The 18,071-nt window shown below is 47.0% G+C and overlaps 1 protein-coding gene across 3 annotated transcripts in view; it reads right to left on the reverse strand.

Annotated features, from left to right (window-relative positions):
- Positions 1 to 18,071, reverse strand: part of PPP2R5D (protein phosphatase 2 regulatory subunit B'delta) — a 501,712-nt gene that overhangs the window by 107,608 nt on the left and 376,033 nt on the right. For all 3 annotated transcript variants that reach the window (XM_069236432.1, XM_069236433.1, XM_069236434.1), the window contains exon 12: positions 10,679 to 10,806. In XM_069236432.1, the coding sequence (XP_069092533.1) occupies positions 10,679 to 10,806 (128 nt within the window). The remainder of the gene's footprint in view (positions 1 to 10,678; positions 10,807 to 18,071) is intronic.

An 18,071-nucleotide genomic window follows, 5' to 3' on the forward strand; every position in this document is an offset into this window, starting at 1 on the left:
GGGGTCCCAGTGGGTGGGGCCCGGGCGAGGGTGGAAATCAGTTGATCCATTGATATTTTGCTCCAGTTGCTCTTTTCTTTTGGCTATTTCCCGCCGCTGAGCCCTGCGGCCCCGGAAAATACACATCCTGCAAGTCCAGGGTCACCATCCAGTCTTGCAGTTCAGGGCAGACTGACTTTGTTTCTATGTCAGCATTTTGAATTTGTCCTTCCACAGGAAGGCATTCAGGGGCCAAACGTCTGGGAAGGAAAATGTCACTTACCCAGTGTACATCTGTTCGTGGCATTAGTTGCTGCAGATTCACATGCTGTGCATAGTCCGCCGTCTGGTGTTGGGCTCGGAGTGTTACAAGTTGTTTTTCTTCGAAGAAGTCTTTTCGAGTCACGAGACCGAGGGACTCCTCCCACTTCGGTTCCATTGCGCATGGGCGTCGACTCCATCTTAGATTGTTTTCCCCGGCGAGGGTGAGGTAGGAGTTGTGTATGCTAGTAATAGTGCCCATGCAATGGAATGAATACGTATGTACTAAATGAAGGTTAAAGTAATATATTTACAAATGTACAAATGTTGAAGATATACTTCCAAACTGCTACAGGCTCCCGGGGAGGCGGGTGGGCGCATGTGAATCTGCAGCGACTAATGCCACGAACAGATGTACACTGGGTAAGTGACATTTTCCGTTCGATGGCATGTGTAGCTGCAGATACACATGCTGTGCATAGACTAGTAAGCAGTTATCTCCCCAAAAGCGGTGGATCAGCCTGTAGGAGTGGAAGTAGTTTGAAATAAAGTTCTTAGTACGGCTTGACCTACTGTGGCCTGTTGTGCAGATAACACATCTACACAGTAGTGTTTAGTAAATGTATGAGGCGTAGACCATGTTGCTGCCTTACATATTTCGTTCATTGGAATATTTCCTAGAAAGGCCATGGTAGCACCTTTCTTTCTGGTTGAGTGTGTCTTTGGTGTAATAGGCAGCTCTCTCTTTGCTTTAAGATAGCAGGTTTGGATGCACCTAACTATCCATCTGGCAATACCTTGTTTTGAAATTGGATTTCCTGTATGAGGTTTTTGAAAGGCAATAAATAGTTGTTTTGTCTTTCTAATTACTTTTGTTCTGTCAATGTAGTACATTAGTGCTCTTTTGATGTCTAATGTATGTAGTGCTCTTTCAGCTATTGAATCTGGCTGTGGGAAGAACACTGGTAATTCTACTGTTTGATTTAAGTGGAACGGTGAGATAACCTTTGGTAAGAATTTTGGATTTGTTCTTAGAACTACTTTATTCTTGTGTATTTGAATAAATGGTTCTTGTATGGTAAACGCCTGTATTTCACTTACTCTTCTTAGAGATGTGATGGCAATTAGAACTGCAACTTTCCACGTTAAGTATTGCATTTCACAAGAATGCATGGGTTCGAAAGGTGGACCCATGAGCCTTGTTAAGACAATGTTGAGGTTCCATGAAGGAACAGGTGGTGTCCTTGGTGGTATAATTCTCTTTAGGCCTTCCATAAACGCTTTAATGACAGGTATTCTAAACAGGGAAGTTGAATGAGTAATCTGCAGGTAAGTAGATATTGCGGCGAGATGTATCTTTATGGAAGAGAAAGCTAGATTGGATTTTTGCAAATGTAGTAAATATCCTACTACATCTTTTGGAGACGCATGCAATGGATGAATTTGCTCATTATGGCAGTAATAAACAAATCTTTTCCATTTACTTGCATAGCAGTGTCTAGTGGAAGGTTTTCTAGCTTGTTTTATGACCTCCATACATTCTTGTGTGAGGTCTAAGTGTCCAAATTCTAGGATTTCAGGAGCCAAATTGCTAGATTCAGCGATGCTGGGTTTGGATGCCTGATCTGTTGTTTGTGTTGTGTTAACAGATCTGGTCTGTTGGGTAGTTTGACATGAGGTACTACTGACAGGTCTAATAGTGTCATATACCAAGGTTGTCTTGCCCATGTTGGTGCTATTAGTATGAGTTTGAGTTTGTTTTGACTCAATCTGTTTACTAGATATGGAAGGAGAGGGGGGGAAAGCGTACGCAAATATCCCTGACCAATTCATCCATAGAGCATTGCATTGGGAGTACCTGTGTGGGTACCTGGATGCCAAGTTTTGGCATTTTGCATTTTCTTTTGTTGCAAATAGATCTATTTGAGGTGTTCCCCAAATTTGAAAGTAAGTGTTCAGTATTTGGGGGAGAATTTCCCATTCGTGGATTTGTTGGTGATCCAGAGAGAGATTGTCTGCTAGTTGATTCTGGATCCCTGGAATAAATTGTGCTATTAGGCGAATATGGTTGTGAATTGCCCAATGCCATATTTTTTGTGTTAGGAGGCACAACTGTGTCGAGTGTGTCCCCCCGTTTGTTTAAATAATACATTGTCGTCATGTTGTCTGTTTTGACAAGAATGTATTTGTGGGTTATCATGGGTTGGAATGCTTTCAATGCTAGAAATACTGCTAACAGTTCTAAGTGATTTATGTGAAACTTTCTTTGATGTATGTCCCATTGTCCTTGGATGCTGTGTTGATTGAGGTGTGCTCCCCACCCTGTCATGGAAGCATCCGTTGTTATAACGTATGTTGGCACTGGGTCTTGGAAAGGCCGCCCTTTGTTTAAATTTGTACTGTTCCACCATAGAAGCGAGATGTATGTTTGGCGGTCTATCAACACCAGATCTAGAAGTTGACCCTGTGCCTGTGACCATTGTGATGCTAGGCACTGTTGTAAGGGCCGCATGTGCAACCTTGCGTATGGGACAATGGCTATGCATGAAGACATCATGCCTAGGAGTTTTAATACTATTTTTGCTTGTATCTTTTGTGTTGGATACATGGCCTGTATTAACTTGTGAAATGTTTGAACCCTTTGTGGACTTGGAGTGGCGGCTATCCCTTTTGTTGTGTTGATTGTCGCTCCTAAGTATTGCTGTGTTTGACACGGCAAAAGGTGTGACTTTGCATAGTTGATGGAGAAACCCAGCTTGTGAAGGATTTGTATAACATAATTTGTGTGATGTGAACACTTTGTTAGCGTGTTGGTCTTGATTAACCAATCGTCTAAGTTAGGGAACACGTGTATTTGCTGCCTTCTGATATGTGCAGCTACTACTGCTAGGCATTTTGTAAAGACTCTTGGCGCAGTTGTTATTCCGAATGGCAACACTTTGAATTGGTAATGTATTCCTTTGAATACGAACCTTAGGTATTTCCTGTGCGAGGGATGTATCGGTATATGGAAATACGCATCTTTTAGATCTAATGTTGTCATGTAGTCTTGCTGTTTGAGCAGTGGGATTACGTCTTGTAATGTGACCATGTGAAAGTGGTCTGATTTGATGTAGGTGTTTAGTGTTCTGAGATCTAGTATTGGTCTTAGAGTTTTGTCTTTTTTTGGTATTAGAAAGTACAGTGAGTAAACTCCTGTGTTCTTTTGATGACGTGGTACTAGTTCTATGGCGTCCTTTTGCAGCAATGCTTGAACTTCTAGTCCTAGAAGATCTATATGCTGTTTTGACATATTGTGTGTTTTCGGTGTGACGTTTGGAGGGAGTTGGAGAAATTCTATGCAATAACCATGTTGGATAATTGCTAAGACCCAAGTGTCTGTTGTTATTTCCTCCCAAGATTTGTAGAACTGGCTTAGTCTTCCCCCCACTGGTGTTGTGTGAAGGGGTTGTGTGACTTGTGAGTCACTGTTTATTTTGAGGGGTTTTGGGGCCTTGAAATTTTCCCCGGTTTCTTGGGAATTGGCCCCCTCTGTATTGTCCCCGAAAACCTCCCCTTTGATATTGCCCCTGGTAGGTAGGTGGTCTTGTTTGTGAGGTGCTGGTTTCTGTGGGTTGACCTCGAAACCCTCCCCTAAAAGTTGTTTTGCGAAATGTGCCACATGTGCCTCTGCCCTGCGGGGAGTAGAGTGCGCCCATGGCTTTGGCTGTATCGGTGTCCTTTTTTAATTTTTCAATTGCAGTGTCGACCTCCGGCCCAAACAATTGCTGTTCATTAAACGGCATATTGAGCACAGCCTGTTGTATTTCGGGTTTGAACCCAGATGTGCGCAGCCATGCGTGCCTCCTTATCGTGACTGCAGTATTTATTGTCCTTGCAGCTGTATCCGCTGCATCCATGGAAGACCGTATCTGATTGTTCGAGATACTTTGTCCCTCTTCCACCACCTGTTGCGCTCGTTTTTGGAACTCTTTGGGGAGGTGTTCGATGAGATGTTGCATCTCATCCCAATGAGCCCTGTCGTATCTCGCCAGGAGTGCTTGCGAGTTGGCGATGCGCCACTGATTTGCCGCTTGTGCTGCAACCCTTTTTCCCGCTGCATCAAATTTGCGGCTCTCCTTGTCCGGAGGTGGTGCGTCGCCTGATGTATGCGAGTTGGCTCTTTTACGAGCTGCCCCACAACTACTGAGTCTGGTGTCAGTTGTGATGTAATAAAAACAGGGTCTGTGGGCGGAGCCTTGTATTTTTTCTCCACCCTTGGAGTTATGGCTCTGCTTTTAACTGGCTCTTGAAATATTTGTTTTGAGTGCCTTAGCATTCCTGGAAGCATGGGAAGGCTTTGATAATGGCTATGGGTGGAGGACAGGGTGTTAAAGAGGAAGTCATCCTCAATAGGCTCCGAATGTAGCAAGACATTATGGAATTCGGCTGCCCTAGCTACCACCTGTGCATATGATGTACTGTCCTCAGGTGGTGACGGTTTAGTTGGGTACGACTCCGGGCTATTGTCCGATACTGGAGCGTCGTAGAGGTCCCATGCATCCTGATCATCCTGGCTCATTGTGGTATGAGCTGGTGAGTGTGTTAATGGTGGAGTTTGTGCCGGTGATGCATGAGTTGATGGTGGTGGAGAGGGTGGTGGAGTTACCTTCTTTACCACCTTCGCTTGTGGTTGCTTTTCTCCTTGCTGGAAGTCAAGTTTCCTTTTCCTTTTGATTGGGGGAAGAGTGCTAATCTTCCCTGTATCCTTTTGAATAAAGATCCGCTTTTGCGTGTGATCTGGCTCAATTGTTTGTAATTCCTCCTCAAATCTGTGTTTTTTAAGTTGAGAGGACAGTCCCTGTTCCTCTGAGTAGGAACCAGTTTTCGGTTCGGTTGCCGGGTGTTTCGGCACCGAAACCGTGTCTCTGGATTTTTTCGGCTCCGACAAGATCTTTTTTCTTTTCGGCGTCGTGCCCTCTCGGTGCCGACCAACTTCGGTGCCGCTGTGTCGGTGCCGAATTTTTTTTGCGTCACACTCTCGGTCCCGAGATTGCTGCGTGCCTGTATCTCGACCGGAGTCGGATGACTTCGACAGCAGCTCGCCCTTTTTCGGTGCCGATGGACGGTCACCTACTTTCCGGGTTAAGCCATGGCCTGTTGGCGGTGGCGTCCCCTGGGCTTTGTCAGTCTTTTCGTGTGATTTTTGTTTCGACGTCTTACTCACGGTTGGTTGTTCTTCGACGTCGAATTCTTCGGAATCCGACTCGTGGATGGAGAAAGTTTCTTCTTCCTCCTCCTCGAACCGCTGTTGTCCTGTCGGCGTGGACGCCATCTGCAACCTCCTGGCTCTTCGGTCTCTGAGCGTTTTTCTCGACCGAAACGCGCGACAGGCTTCGCACGTATCCTCCTTGTGCTCGGGGGACAGGCACAAGTTACAGACCAAATGTTGATCCGTATAAGGATATTTATTATGGCATTTAGGACAGAATCGGAACGGGGTCCGTTCCATCAGTCTCGATGTTGCACGCGGTCGGGCCGACCAGGCCCCGACGGATGATCGAAATTACCCCGAAGGGCTACCGGAGCTCTTCAAGATTCGGTGTCGATTTGTTCTAACTAACCCGATACCGAACGAAACAATACCGACAAATTTTTCCGAGATTCTGACTAACTTTCCGACCCGAAACACGGAGCGAAAAGGAACAAGTCCAAACCCGACGGTGGAAAGAAAACAATCTAAGATGGAGTCGATGCGCAATGGAACCGAAGTGGGAGGAGTCCCTCTGTCTCGTGACTCGAAAAGACTTCTTCGAAGAAAAACAACTTGTAACACTCCGAGCCCAACACCAGACGGCGGACTATGCACAGCATGTGTATCTGCAGCTACACATGCCACCGAACGATATGTTATGTAGATTTATAGAGTGCAATGGTTGGATGTGAGCTACTGAGGAAACTTGGAGCAACTTGGCGGTTTTTGCAGCAGGATATGAGGAGCTGGAGGACTGCTGCCCCTTCTGACATACATGGCCCAGAAGAGGTCGAGTGGTCTGCTGCATCAGTTGCTAAGAAGGCTGCCACTGTCTATTTGCAAACCCTTAGAACAGCCCTTATATGTGCAGAACTAATAGGGTCATCATTTAATAAGAGTCAATAACCACTAGGAATGCACCGTGGCCTGACAGTCTTTAAACCTTTCCAGCCCAGAGTTTACCTTCTCTTATAAGAGTTTGCCTGTCTGGATAACTTACTTTGCAGTGTCCTGCTCGTTAAGGATTATTTGAGCCAGAGAGGTCCCAAGGTTTTCTGGGACTGCTGAAAGATCCTGCTAGCCATGTCCCTTAAGGCATAAATGTAGCTGTATATTGTTATTAGTTCAGCAGTTTGGTACCTGTTTATGTGACTTTCCAAGGGTACATTTGTACCTGTACAGCTCGCTTTGTGGAGCTCACTGAGAACAGACTGGTCAGACTGTGATAAAGTGTATTTACTTTTCCCATTTAATTGAATAAAACTTGACGTCCATAAAGAAACAAGCATTTCCAATGCAATTGGTCTTGCATTTTCTTGAGTTAGAGCTATTGGCATTGTAAATTCATAACTGGACTTTTCTTGCCTTATAAATTAGTCAACCCTGCCTCATACTTTTGTCTTTTCTTACCATACAATTGAGGTGGTCCAGCATTTAACTAAAGCACTTCCATTTACCTTCTTCCTCCATCTTAAAACATATACAATTATCATAAAAACCTTTATCAGAATTAACTTTTGGCATTAAAGTGTAATGCTCTAAACATCATAACAAAAATATTATTTGGGACGGACTGGACGGTGAAAGGAAAGATGGAGCCCAGAGTAAAGATGGAGAGGACAAGCGGCGTAGTAACGTTGTCATGGGACCTGGAGGAAGAAAGGAGAATGCAATTTCGGTAAAAATACAGTAGTAATTAGAGTTGAGTGAGGTCCGTAGGTCTCTGGGCCCCGGTGCCACTGCACCTGTTGCTCCATTGATAACTTAGCCTCAGCTAAAGGAACACAACAGACAAAAGGAAGAAAGAGAAGGGGTCGCAAAGAAATAAAAGAGGGGAAAGAAAGAACGACAAATGAAAACACAACTAAGAAGAAATAAAGCAAACGTGTGAGACAAAAGAAAAGAGGAAAGGAAGCGAGTGAATGAAAGATAAAGAGAAAAAATAATGAAAGAAGTGTGAAAAGAAAGAGAAACAAGAACATCAGAGAAAAAAGAGAGATGGCGAGAGAAACAAGCAACAAACCAACCAGGGCATGTTTGTACTGACATTTCCCACAGAGACAGAATGGGAAAACCACTTTGGGACACCTGGGGTCCTGACAAGTAACTTGTGGCTTCCACCTACAGACAGGAAAAGAGGATTTATAGTAAAATGTGAATTGACAGATAAAGATAAGAAAAACACCAGAGAAGGGAAAAAAGAAAGATCTAAAAAAAACAAAAGTGAAAAGACGCACATCAAGTCACAGGAAAGAGCAAATAAAAAAAAAGAATGGAGGGAAGAAAAAATAGTGAAAGAATGAACGCCTGATGAAGAAAAAAAGAGGAACAAAACAAGGAAAGAAATAATGAAGTTTTCACGAGTTTGAAAGAGGAGGCAGCAAGAGGAAGAGGGGAACAAAGGGAGAGAAGTAGAAAAAACAGTTGAAAGAAAGAGCAAAACTTAACATGTGGATTTTAGGAGCTGGAAAGAGAAAAGGGGGAGAGAAAGAAAACATTGAGAGTAAACTGGGTAAAGGAAAGACCGGAGCGCGGTAGGTGAAACAGACCCTCCCTAATCAAGGTGAGGGATAAGAATAGATTTAATTGGCTCCCCCACGGCCTCAAACAGATGTCAGAGTGTGGAACAGCAGGGGGCGCTGCAGAACAGCAGGAGGTGCACTATCAGAATTGTATGCGAACCCTAATACGCAATATTGGGGCGCTTCAGAACAGGATTGGGGGTATAGACAGAGCTGTGTCCAGGCCCAGTGCTGGAATAACAGAAAGGCAGTGAGTGAGGAATGAGAAAGAGAGCACCGTGTAATTCCTGGTATTGGAATAAGGGGGCGCTGCAGGTTAGGGTTGGGGTGCACTGACAGAGTTGTATGTGGGCTGCAGTACTGGAATAGTAACGGGCACACAAAGCCAGAAGTGAGGTATGTTAATGGAGCTATGTGTGGAGACTAGTATTGACGTGCCAGTGTTGCTGAGTGTTAGCCTGGAGGTGCCCTGGTGAAGCTGCAAGTGGTGCCCACCACGGAAGTGGCATTGCCTCTGAACCACAGAAGGCAGGAGTCCTGAAGGGCGTGTGTGTGACCCTTAGTACTGAGAAGAAATGTGCACTGACTGTTAGACTTCAGGTGCACTGGCTGAGCTGTTTTTTGCTCTTTTGGGTCCAGTATTGGCTTGGCAGTGGGACTGAATATTAGAACTGAGATGCTATAATGAAAATGTATGCAGGTGGGGTCCCAGTATGGCAAAGAGTGACCTCGCCGGGGTAGAACTGAGGTGCACTGATGGAGCTGCGCCCAAGGTCCCAGTACTGGAACAGCAGAGTGTACTGACTGCAAGAAATGATCTGCTCTGGCAGACAGCGTGCGTGGAGTTCCTGGCACTGGAATGGCTGAGGGTTTGGAATGTGTGAACTGAGGTACACTGATGGAGCTGTACCCGTGGTCCCAGTACTGGAGCAGAAGAGTGTACTGACTGTAAGAACTGAGGTGCTCTGGCAGACAGCGTGTGTGGGGTTCCTGGCACTGGAATGGCTGAGGGCTTGGAGTGTGTGAACCTAGGTACACTGATGGAGCTGCACCCGAGGTCCCAGTACTGGAGCAGAAGAGTGTATTGACTGTAAGAACTGAGGTGCTCTGGCAGACAGCGTGTGTGGGGTTCTGGCACGGCTGAGGGCTTGGAGTGTGTGAACAGAGGCGCACTGATGGAGCTGTACCCGTGGTCCCAGTACTGGAGCAGAAGAGTGTACTGACTGTAAGAACTAAGGTGCTCTGGCAGACAGCGTGCGTGGGGTCCCTGGCACTGGAATGGCTGAGGGCTTGGAGTGTGTGAACGGAGGCGCACTGATGGAGCTGTGCCCAAGGTCCCAGTACTGGAACAGCAGAGTGTACTGACTGCAAGAAATGATCTGCTCTGGCAGACAGCGTGTGTGGGGTTCTTGGCACTGGCACGGCTGAGGGCTTGGAGTGTGTGAACAGATGCGCACTGATGGAGCTGCACCCGAGGTCCCAGTACTGGAGCAGCAAAGTGTACTGACTGTAAGAACTGAGGTGCTCTGGCAGACAGCTTGTGTGGGGTTCTGGCATTGGCACAGTTGAGTCCTTGGAGTGTGTGAACTGAGGTGCACTGATGGAGCTGCGAGTGAGAGCCCAGTATAGAGCATAGAGTGGGCACTGTCTCTAAGGACTGCGGTGCCCTGGTAGAGCTGGGTGCCCATGCTATAAGCAATTACAACAGATCCTCCGCCCTTGGTCTCAGCACACAGACAGGAACACTTGGTAAAGAACATCAAAGCTAGGGAAGGGCAAGAGGCAGACAGCTGAGAGAGGGCGCAGAGAACATACAAACACCAAATGTGACCAAGATAACAGTCTAATTTATAGCCTTGTTTACAGCTAAGCTCAGAACAAGAATGCTCTGCAAATGAAAAGGGAAGCTTCCCTGGACAGAAGCAGGAAACAAAGTAAAAGAAAATCCCCTACAGACCAGGTAAACAGGACTAAGCGTAATTATCCAGTAGTTGGTCCCTGCTCCCACACAGAAGGAGGGACAAAGAGACATGACTGACCACTAGTAAGAAAGGATTTTTAAATGACAGAAACTAACAAATGAATAGCTGGAAGCCCCCCACAGAAGTATACTTAAAAGTATACAAGAGGTTGTACGCTTACGCTCAACCTAAATAAAGAAAACACAAGGGACAATTCTGCACACAACCACTAGATGGTGGAATAATGCACAGCACGTGAATCGAGAAAAGGATTCACGCTGCACAACCTGGTCTACATGTTACGGAGGGATGCTGGTCCCAACTACAACAAGCTCTGAATTTGGCAGTATTCAGAAGTAGTGTCTGGCCCTGGCACTGGGAGCAAGGAAGGGTTGGGCTGAGCAAATGAGACCCCTACAATACTAGTACTTGTAATATTACAGAGGAGCTCACTTTGAGAATTAATATTACAAAAAGTTCAGTTTCCTCTACGGAGAAAGATGCAACATTACAAGGAAGCCACTTCTGCACGTAAAAACGAAATCACAAATGCAAGCAGACCACAGTGTGTTCTACACCGAAGCTGAGAGACACAAGAACTACAATTTCACTTTACTAAATTGTCCTTCAATGCAGGAAGGAGTGATGCGAGGACTGGGTGTGGGGGAGAGCGCTGGGGTCTGCTACCATGACCACAGCCAAAATGAAAGGAAGGTACATACTTGTTCCAGTGACTCTTGGAGTTCTTGTAGAGTGCAGGGAACATGATGGGCAGTATCCGGGCAGCGTTATCGCTGATCAGACTCATTATGTATTCGTTATTCCAGTAGTAGAGAGCCCGTTCTGCCACCTAATGAGAGAAAGCACCACAAAGCGTCAGTTTTACATAAAAGCAGGTGTGTCAGCCCAAATACAGGGCTCTAAAACACTAATAAAGCAGTCACATGAAGACTGGACATGACATTTTTACAGAGAAACAACTACTTTCTAAGCTTTAATATTTCCAGTTAATGCTCAGAACTGTGTCACTAACTATAGGAGCAAGAAGTGCTCTGCAGAAGTTCTAATGCCCCAATTCTTCATCAACAGCTCTTGCATGAACCTCATTAGATACCTGCAAGATGAAAAAGGCAGATGTTACCCAAATACCCTGAGCATCTGGACGGTCTCAAAATACACAGGATGTCCTTTCCTGGATGGACAGGAGCAGAATACAACTAATATCACCAAAGGCTGAAGCCCCAGCACTCACAAACATTTCCTGCCCCACTGTATCCTACGTTAGCCAACAGACAAGGCCACCTAAACTCCCTTTAACTCTAAGAAAAGGAGAGCACTGAACACAGACAGAGATGGACAGGTACAGGAAAGAATAAATAAGTGGCCAGTTCCAGAGGTGCACCGCCTCCTGGTGCAGAGCTCATGACCCCACCTTGCTTGTTGCAGTACCACATGGCGGTGGTGTCTGTGAGAACCGGTATCACCCTTCCCTTTATGGTGGGCAGCAAGACCTTCATCACAACCAAACCATCTGCATCTCCAGCAATCGGGAGTCATTTCACTGTATCCATGGCTGGGGGGGGACGGACCTTTTTCTTCTGTGTGTCATATTGGTATGTTGATCCCTCCCCCATGGCCTGTAACAGGCTCACACCCTGTCTAGGATAAAGATTTTCCACAAGTGGTTACAGCGGGTACATTTCCTCCTTGCGGGTCCCTCGCACAGTGAGGTGAAATGTGTCTGCGCTCAGAATATTGGCATCCGTGTGATAAACAGAAATAGTTGTGCATCACAACGCTTTCTTAATAGACGACCCAGAGAACAGAAAGGCTGGTGGAGCTCTGAATCAATAGTGTGTTTCGGTTCAGTTGAAGCACATGTCCAACAAACGGGCAGAATGAATAAGGGAAAAACTGCTGAACCTGCCGCTGAGTGGGGGGAGAGGCGGAGTGAAACAGAATATAGGTGCAGCGACCCGCAGTGCTGAGAGGCGCCTACTTGACACATTGTTTCACCTTCTGGGAGATGGTCGCGTGGGCCGCAGCAGCTTTTTTTGGTCTCACACGGTTTCTCCCCCGCTCGGCAGCGGGTTCAGCTATTGTTTGTGGTCTCCTGAATGCGTGTGCTTATACTGGTACACGCCATCGATGTCCTCTCAAGCTCATAGAGATAAGAAGTCCTGATGATGATCCAGTTACCAATATGGTTCGAAACAGTCTAATTAGGCAGTCCCAATCTAATTTGGATCTAAACCTGTTCTCTGGGTCGTCTATTAAGAAATCTGTTGTAAAGAAATGGCTCCCTGTTGCAGTTACCCCCCACTTTTTTGCCTGATACTGATGCTGACTTGACTGAGAAGTGTGCTGGGACCCTGCTAACCAGGCCCCAGCACCAGTGTTCCTTCACCTAAAATGTACCATTGTATCCACAATTGGCACACCCTGGCATTCAGATAAGTCCCTTGTAACTGGTACTTCTAGTACCAAGGGCCCTGATGCCAAGGAAGGTCTCTAAGGGCTGCAGCATGTCTTATGCCACCCTAGAGACCCCTCACTCAGCACAGACACACTGCTTACAAGCCTGTGTGTGCTAGTGAGAACAAAATGAGTAAGTCGACATGGCACTCCCCTCAGGGTGCCATGCCAGCCTCTCACTGCCTATGCAGTATAGGTAAGACACCCCTCTAGCAGGCCTTACAGCCCTAAGGCAGGGTGCACTATACCATAGGTGAGGGTACCAGTGCATGAGCACTGTGCCCCTACAGTGTCTAAACAAAACCTTAGACATTGTAAGTGCAGGGTAGCCATAAGAGTATATGGTCTGGGAGTCTGTTTTACACGAACTCCACAGCACCATAATGGCTACACTGAAAACTGGGAAGTTTGGTATCAAACTTCTCAGCACAATAAATGCACACTGATGCCAGTGTACATTTTATTGTAAAATACACCACAGAGGGCACCTTAGAGGTGCCCCCTGAAACTTAACCAACTATCTGTGTAGGCTGACTGGTTCCAGCAGCCTGCCACACTAGAGACATGTTGCTGGCCCCATGGGGAGAGTGCCTTTGTCACTCTGAGGCCAGTAACAAAGCCTGCACTGGGTGGAGATGCTAACACCTCCCCCAGGCAGGAGCTGTAACACCTGGCGGTGAGCCTCAAAGGCTCACCCCTTTGTCACAGCCCAGCAGGGCACTCCAGCTTAGTGGAGTTGCCCGCCCCCTCCGGCCACGGCCCCCACTTTTGGCGGCAAGGCTGGAGGGAACAAAGAAAGCAACAAGGAGGAGTCACTGGCCAGTCAGGACAGCCCCTAAGGTGTCCTGAGCTGAAGTGACTCTAACTTGTAGAAATCCTCCATCTTGCAGATGGAGGATTCCCCCAATAGGGTTAGGATTGTGACCCCCTCCCCTTGGGAGGAGGCACAAAGAGGGTGTACCCACCCTCAGGGCTAGTAGCCATTGGCTACTAACCCCCCAGACCTAAACACGCCCTTAAATTTAGTATTTAAGGGCTACCCTGAACCCTAGAAAATTAGATTCCTGCAACTACAAGAAGAAGGACTACCCAGCTGAAAACCCCTGCAGCGGAAGACCAGAAGACGACAACTGCCTTGGCTCCAGAAACTCACCGGCCTGTCTCCTGCCTTCCAAAGATCCTGCTCCAGCGACGCCTTCCAAAGGGACCAGCGACCTCGACATCCTCTGAGGACTGCCCCTACTTCGAAAAGACAAGAAACTCCCGAGGACAGCGGACCTGCTCCAAGAAAGGCTGCAACTTTGTTTCCAGCAGCTTTGAAAGAACCCTGCAAGCTCCCCGCAAGAAGCGTGAGACTTGCAACACTGCACCCGGCGACCCCGACTCGGCTGGTGGAGATCCAACACCTCAGGAGGGACCCCAGGACTACTCTGATACTGTGAGTACCAAAACCTGTCCCCCCTGAGCCCCCACAGCGCCGCCTGCAGAGGGAATCCCGAGGCTTCCCCTGACCGCGACTCTTTGAATCCAAAAGTCCCGACGCCTGGGAGAGACCCTGCACCCGCAGCCCCCAGGACCTGAAGGACCGGACTTTCACTGGAGAAGTGACCCCCAGGAGTCCCTCTCCCTTGCCCAAGTGGAGGTTTCCCCGAGGAACCCCCCCCTTGCCTGCCTGCAGCGCTGAAGAGATCCCGAGATCTCTCATAGACTAACATTGCGAACCCGACGCCTGTTCCTACACTGCACCCGGCCGCCCCCGCGCTGCTGAGGGTGAAATTTCTGTGTGGACTTGTCCCCCCCCCGGTGCCCTACAAAACCCCCCTGGTCTGCCCTCCGAAGACGCGGGTACTTACCTGCAAGCAGACCGGAACCGGGGCACCCCCTTCTCTCCATTCTAGCCTATGTGTTTTGGGCACCACTTTGAACTCTGCACCTGACCGGCCCTGAGCTGCTGGTGTGGTGACTTTGGGGTTGCTCTGAACCCCCAACGGTGGGCTACCTTGGACCAAGAACTGAACCCTGTAAGTGTCTTACTTACCTGGTAAAACTAACAAAAACTTACCTCCCCCAGGAACTGTGAAAATTGCACTAAGTGTCCACTTTTAAAACAGCTATTTGTCAATAACTTGTAAAGTATACATGCAATTTTTATGATTTGAAGTTCCTAAAGTACTTACCTGCAATACCTTTCGAATGAGATATTACATGTAGAATTTGAACCTGTGGTTCTTAAAAATAAACTAAGAAAATATATTTTTCTATATAAAAACCTATTGGCTGGATTTGTCTCTGAGTGTGTGTACCTCATTTATTGTCTATGTGTATGTACAACAAATGCTTAACACTACTCCTTGGATAAGCCTACTGCTCGACCACACTACCACAAAATAGAGCATTAATATTATCTATTTTTACCACTATTTTACCTCTAAGGGGAACCCTTGGACTCTGTGCATGCTATTCCTTACTTTGAAATAGCACATACAGAGCCAACTTCCTACATTGGTGGATCAGCGGTGGGGTACAAGACTTTGCATTTGCTGGACTACTCAGCCAATACCTGATCACACGACAAATTCCAAAATTGTCATTAGAAATTCATTTTTGCAATTTGAAATTTTTCTAAATTCTTAAAAGTCCTGCTAGGGCCTTGTGTGTTAAGTCCCTGTTTAGCATTGTCTTTTAGAGTTTAAAAGTTTGTTAAAAGTTTGAAATTAGATTCTAGAAACAGTTTTAGATTCTTTAAAAAGTCTTCCAACTCTTAGCAAAATAATGTCTGATACAGAGATAAATGTGGTGGAACTCGACACCACACCTTACCTCCATCTTAAGATGAGGGAGCTAAGGTCTCTCTGTAATATAAAGAAAATAACCATTGGCTCCAGACCTACCAAAATTCAGCTCCAGGAGCTGTTGGCAGAGTTTGAAAAAGCCAACCCCTCTGAGGATGACTTCACAGAGGAAGAAATTAGTGACTTGGAGGGCAATTCCCCCCTTCCAGTCCTAAATAGGGAGACCAGGGCCTCTCAAGCCCTGTCTCCAAAAATAATAGTCAGAGATGCTGGTTCCCTCACAGGAGAGACCAACACCTCTGAAATCACTGAGGATAACTCCAGTGAAGATGACCCCCTGTTAGCCAGGATGGTCAAAAGATTGGCTTTGGAAAAGCAGCTCCTAGCCATAGAAAGGGAAAGAAAAGAGATGGGCCTAGGTCCCATCGATGGTGGCAGCAACTTAAATAGGGTCAGAGATTCTCCTGACATCCTAAAAATCCCCAAAGGGATTGTAACAAAATATGAAGATGGTGATGACATCACCAAATGGTTCACAGCTTTTGAGAGGGCTTGTGTAACCAGAAAAGTAAACAGATCTCACTGGGGTGCTCTCCTTTGGGAAATGTTCACTGGAAAGTGTAGGGATAGACTCCTCACACTCTCTGGAAAAGATGCAGAATCTTATGACCTCATGAAGGGTACCCTGATTGAGGGCTTTGGATTCTCCACTGAGGAGTATAGAATTAGATTCAGGGGGGCTCAAAAATCCCCGAGCCAGACCTGGGTTGATTTTGTAGACTACTCAGTAAAAACACTAGATGGTTGGTTAACTGGAAATGAAGTGTATGACTATGTTGGGCTTTATAATTTGTTTATGAAAGAACACATTTTAAGTAACTGCTTCAATGAAAAGTTGCATCAGTATCTGGTAGACCTAGGTCCCATTTCTCCCCACGAATTGGGAAAGAAGGCAGACCACTGGGTCAAGACTAGGGTAACCAAAACTTCCACTGGGGGTGACCAAAAGAAAGGGGTTACAAAAACTCCCCAGGAGAAAGTGGGTGACACTAGAAACAAAGAAAAAGAGTCCTCTGTAGGCCCCCAAAAACCAGAACAGGTGGGTGGGCCCCAAGACACAACCCAAAACAAAGGTGGGTACCAGGGTAAGAACTGGGATGCCACTAAGGCATGGTGCCACAACTGTAAACAGTCTGGGCACCACACCAAGGACACTTCTTGTCCCAAAAACAAACCCCAGAACAAAATTCCTGGGGTAACCAGTGTAGCCATGGGAGATGACTCCTCAGATGAGGAGGTCTTCCTAGCCTTCAACTGGAAACAGGGCCCAACAGGTGAGTTGGAGATTCCAGAGGGAAGTAGACACTTCCACCACCTACTGGTGAATGGAATCCCAACCACTGCCCTGAGAGACACTTGTGCCAGTCACACTATTGTGCATGACAGGCTGGTGCTCTCAAACCAGTACATCCCAGGTGAGACTGCCAGGGTAAGAGTTAGCCTAGACCGGGTCACTAAGAGGCCTGTGGCTTTAGTGCCCATAGAAGTGGGTGGCACTCTTAGCTGGAGAAGGGTAGTAGTCAGTACAGACCTCCCCCTTGATTGTCTACTTGGAAATGACTACCCAGAGGTTAGTCAGAGCCCAAGAGAGGAACTGGTCCAGTGCCAGTCCTCTCCCCAGGATTCTGGAAGTCCTGCCTCTGCAGTAAATGCAAGCAGGCCCCAGAAGAAGAAGAAAAGAAAACCGAGTAGGAAGGGTGGACAACCTGTAGCCAAGGTTACAGCAAGCCAAGGAGATTCTGCTCCAGTAGGGGAGAACCCCAAAAATGGCCCTGATAAAGTCCAACCTGACCCACAAGAAGTCCTGGCTAGTCAGGCAACTGTTAAACCTGAGTGGGTGGCTCCTCAGCTAACAGAAGAAAGAGTGGAAGAAGGGTGTTTACTACAAGATGTGGTAACCCCCCACTCCAATACAGCAGACAGGCAACCTGAACCCAAAGAAGCCTGTAACTTAGCCCCTTCCCTTTTAGGTGAAGAGCTAAAGGTGTGGTTCTGGGCACTGACAGCTGTCAGTGGCCTCTGCTGGGTGTTAGCCTTTATGGCTGCACTATCCTTAGCATGGTGGTCTGACCCCATGCCAAATAGCAAGTTAGGCCCCCTGACCCTATTGGTCATGGTGGGGTTACTCCAGCTCTGGGTAACCTCTCTGGGTAAGCTAGGGGTAACCCTGGCCAAGATAAGATTAGCAGAGGTGGATACCTCTAAACCCAAAATAAAAAGAATGGGTGGAGACATTGAAGAGGCAGACAAGAGGCAATTCAGACTAGGTCCTATCACTGTGGAAGTGGGTCAGTTCCCCAAAGGGAATGACCTGAACAGAAGGATGTAAGGCAGAGTAGGCCCTGCAACTAACCAGCCTATTTCTCCTACTCTTCCTCGCCTGACAGACTAGGAAGACTCTCCCAGCTTGGGCTGAGTCTCCTGGCCTGTGGGGGGCTTGTGTAAAGAAATGGCTCCCTGTTGCAGTTACCCCCCACTTTTTTGCCTGATACTGATGCTGACTTGACTGAGAAGTGTGCTGGGACCCTGCTAACCAGGCCCCAGCACCAGTGTTCCTTCACCTAAAATGTACCATTGTATCCACAATTGGCACACCCTGGCATTCAGATAAGTCCCTTGTAACTGGTACTTCTAGTACCAAGGGCCCTGATGCCAAGGAAGGTCTCTAAGGGCTGCAGCATGTCTTATGCCACCCTAGAGACCCCTCACTCAGCACAGACACACTGCTTACAAGCCTGTGTGTGCTAGTGAGAACAAAATGAGTAAGTCGACATGGCACTCCCCTCAG

This window comes from Pleurodeles waltl, chromosome 5 (assembly GCF_031143425.1).
Source record: "Pleurodeles waltl isolate 20211129_DDA chromosome 5, aPleWal1.hap1.20221129, whole genome shotgun sequence".
NCBI classification, from domain to species: domain Eukaryota; kingdom Metazoa; phylum Chordata; class Amphibia; order Caudata; family Salamandridae; genus Pleurodeles; species Pleurodeles waltl.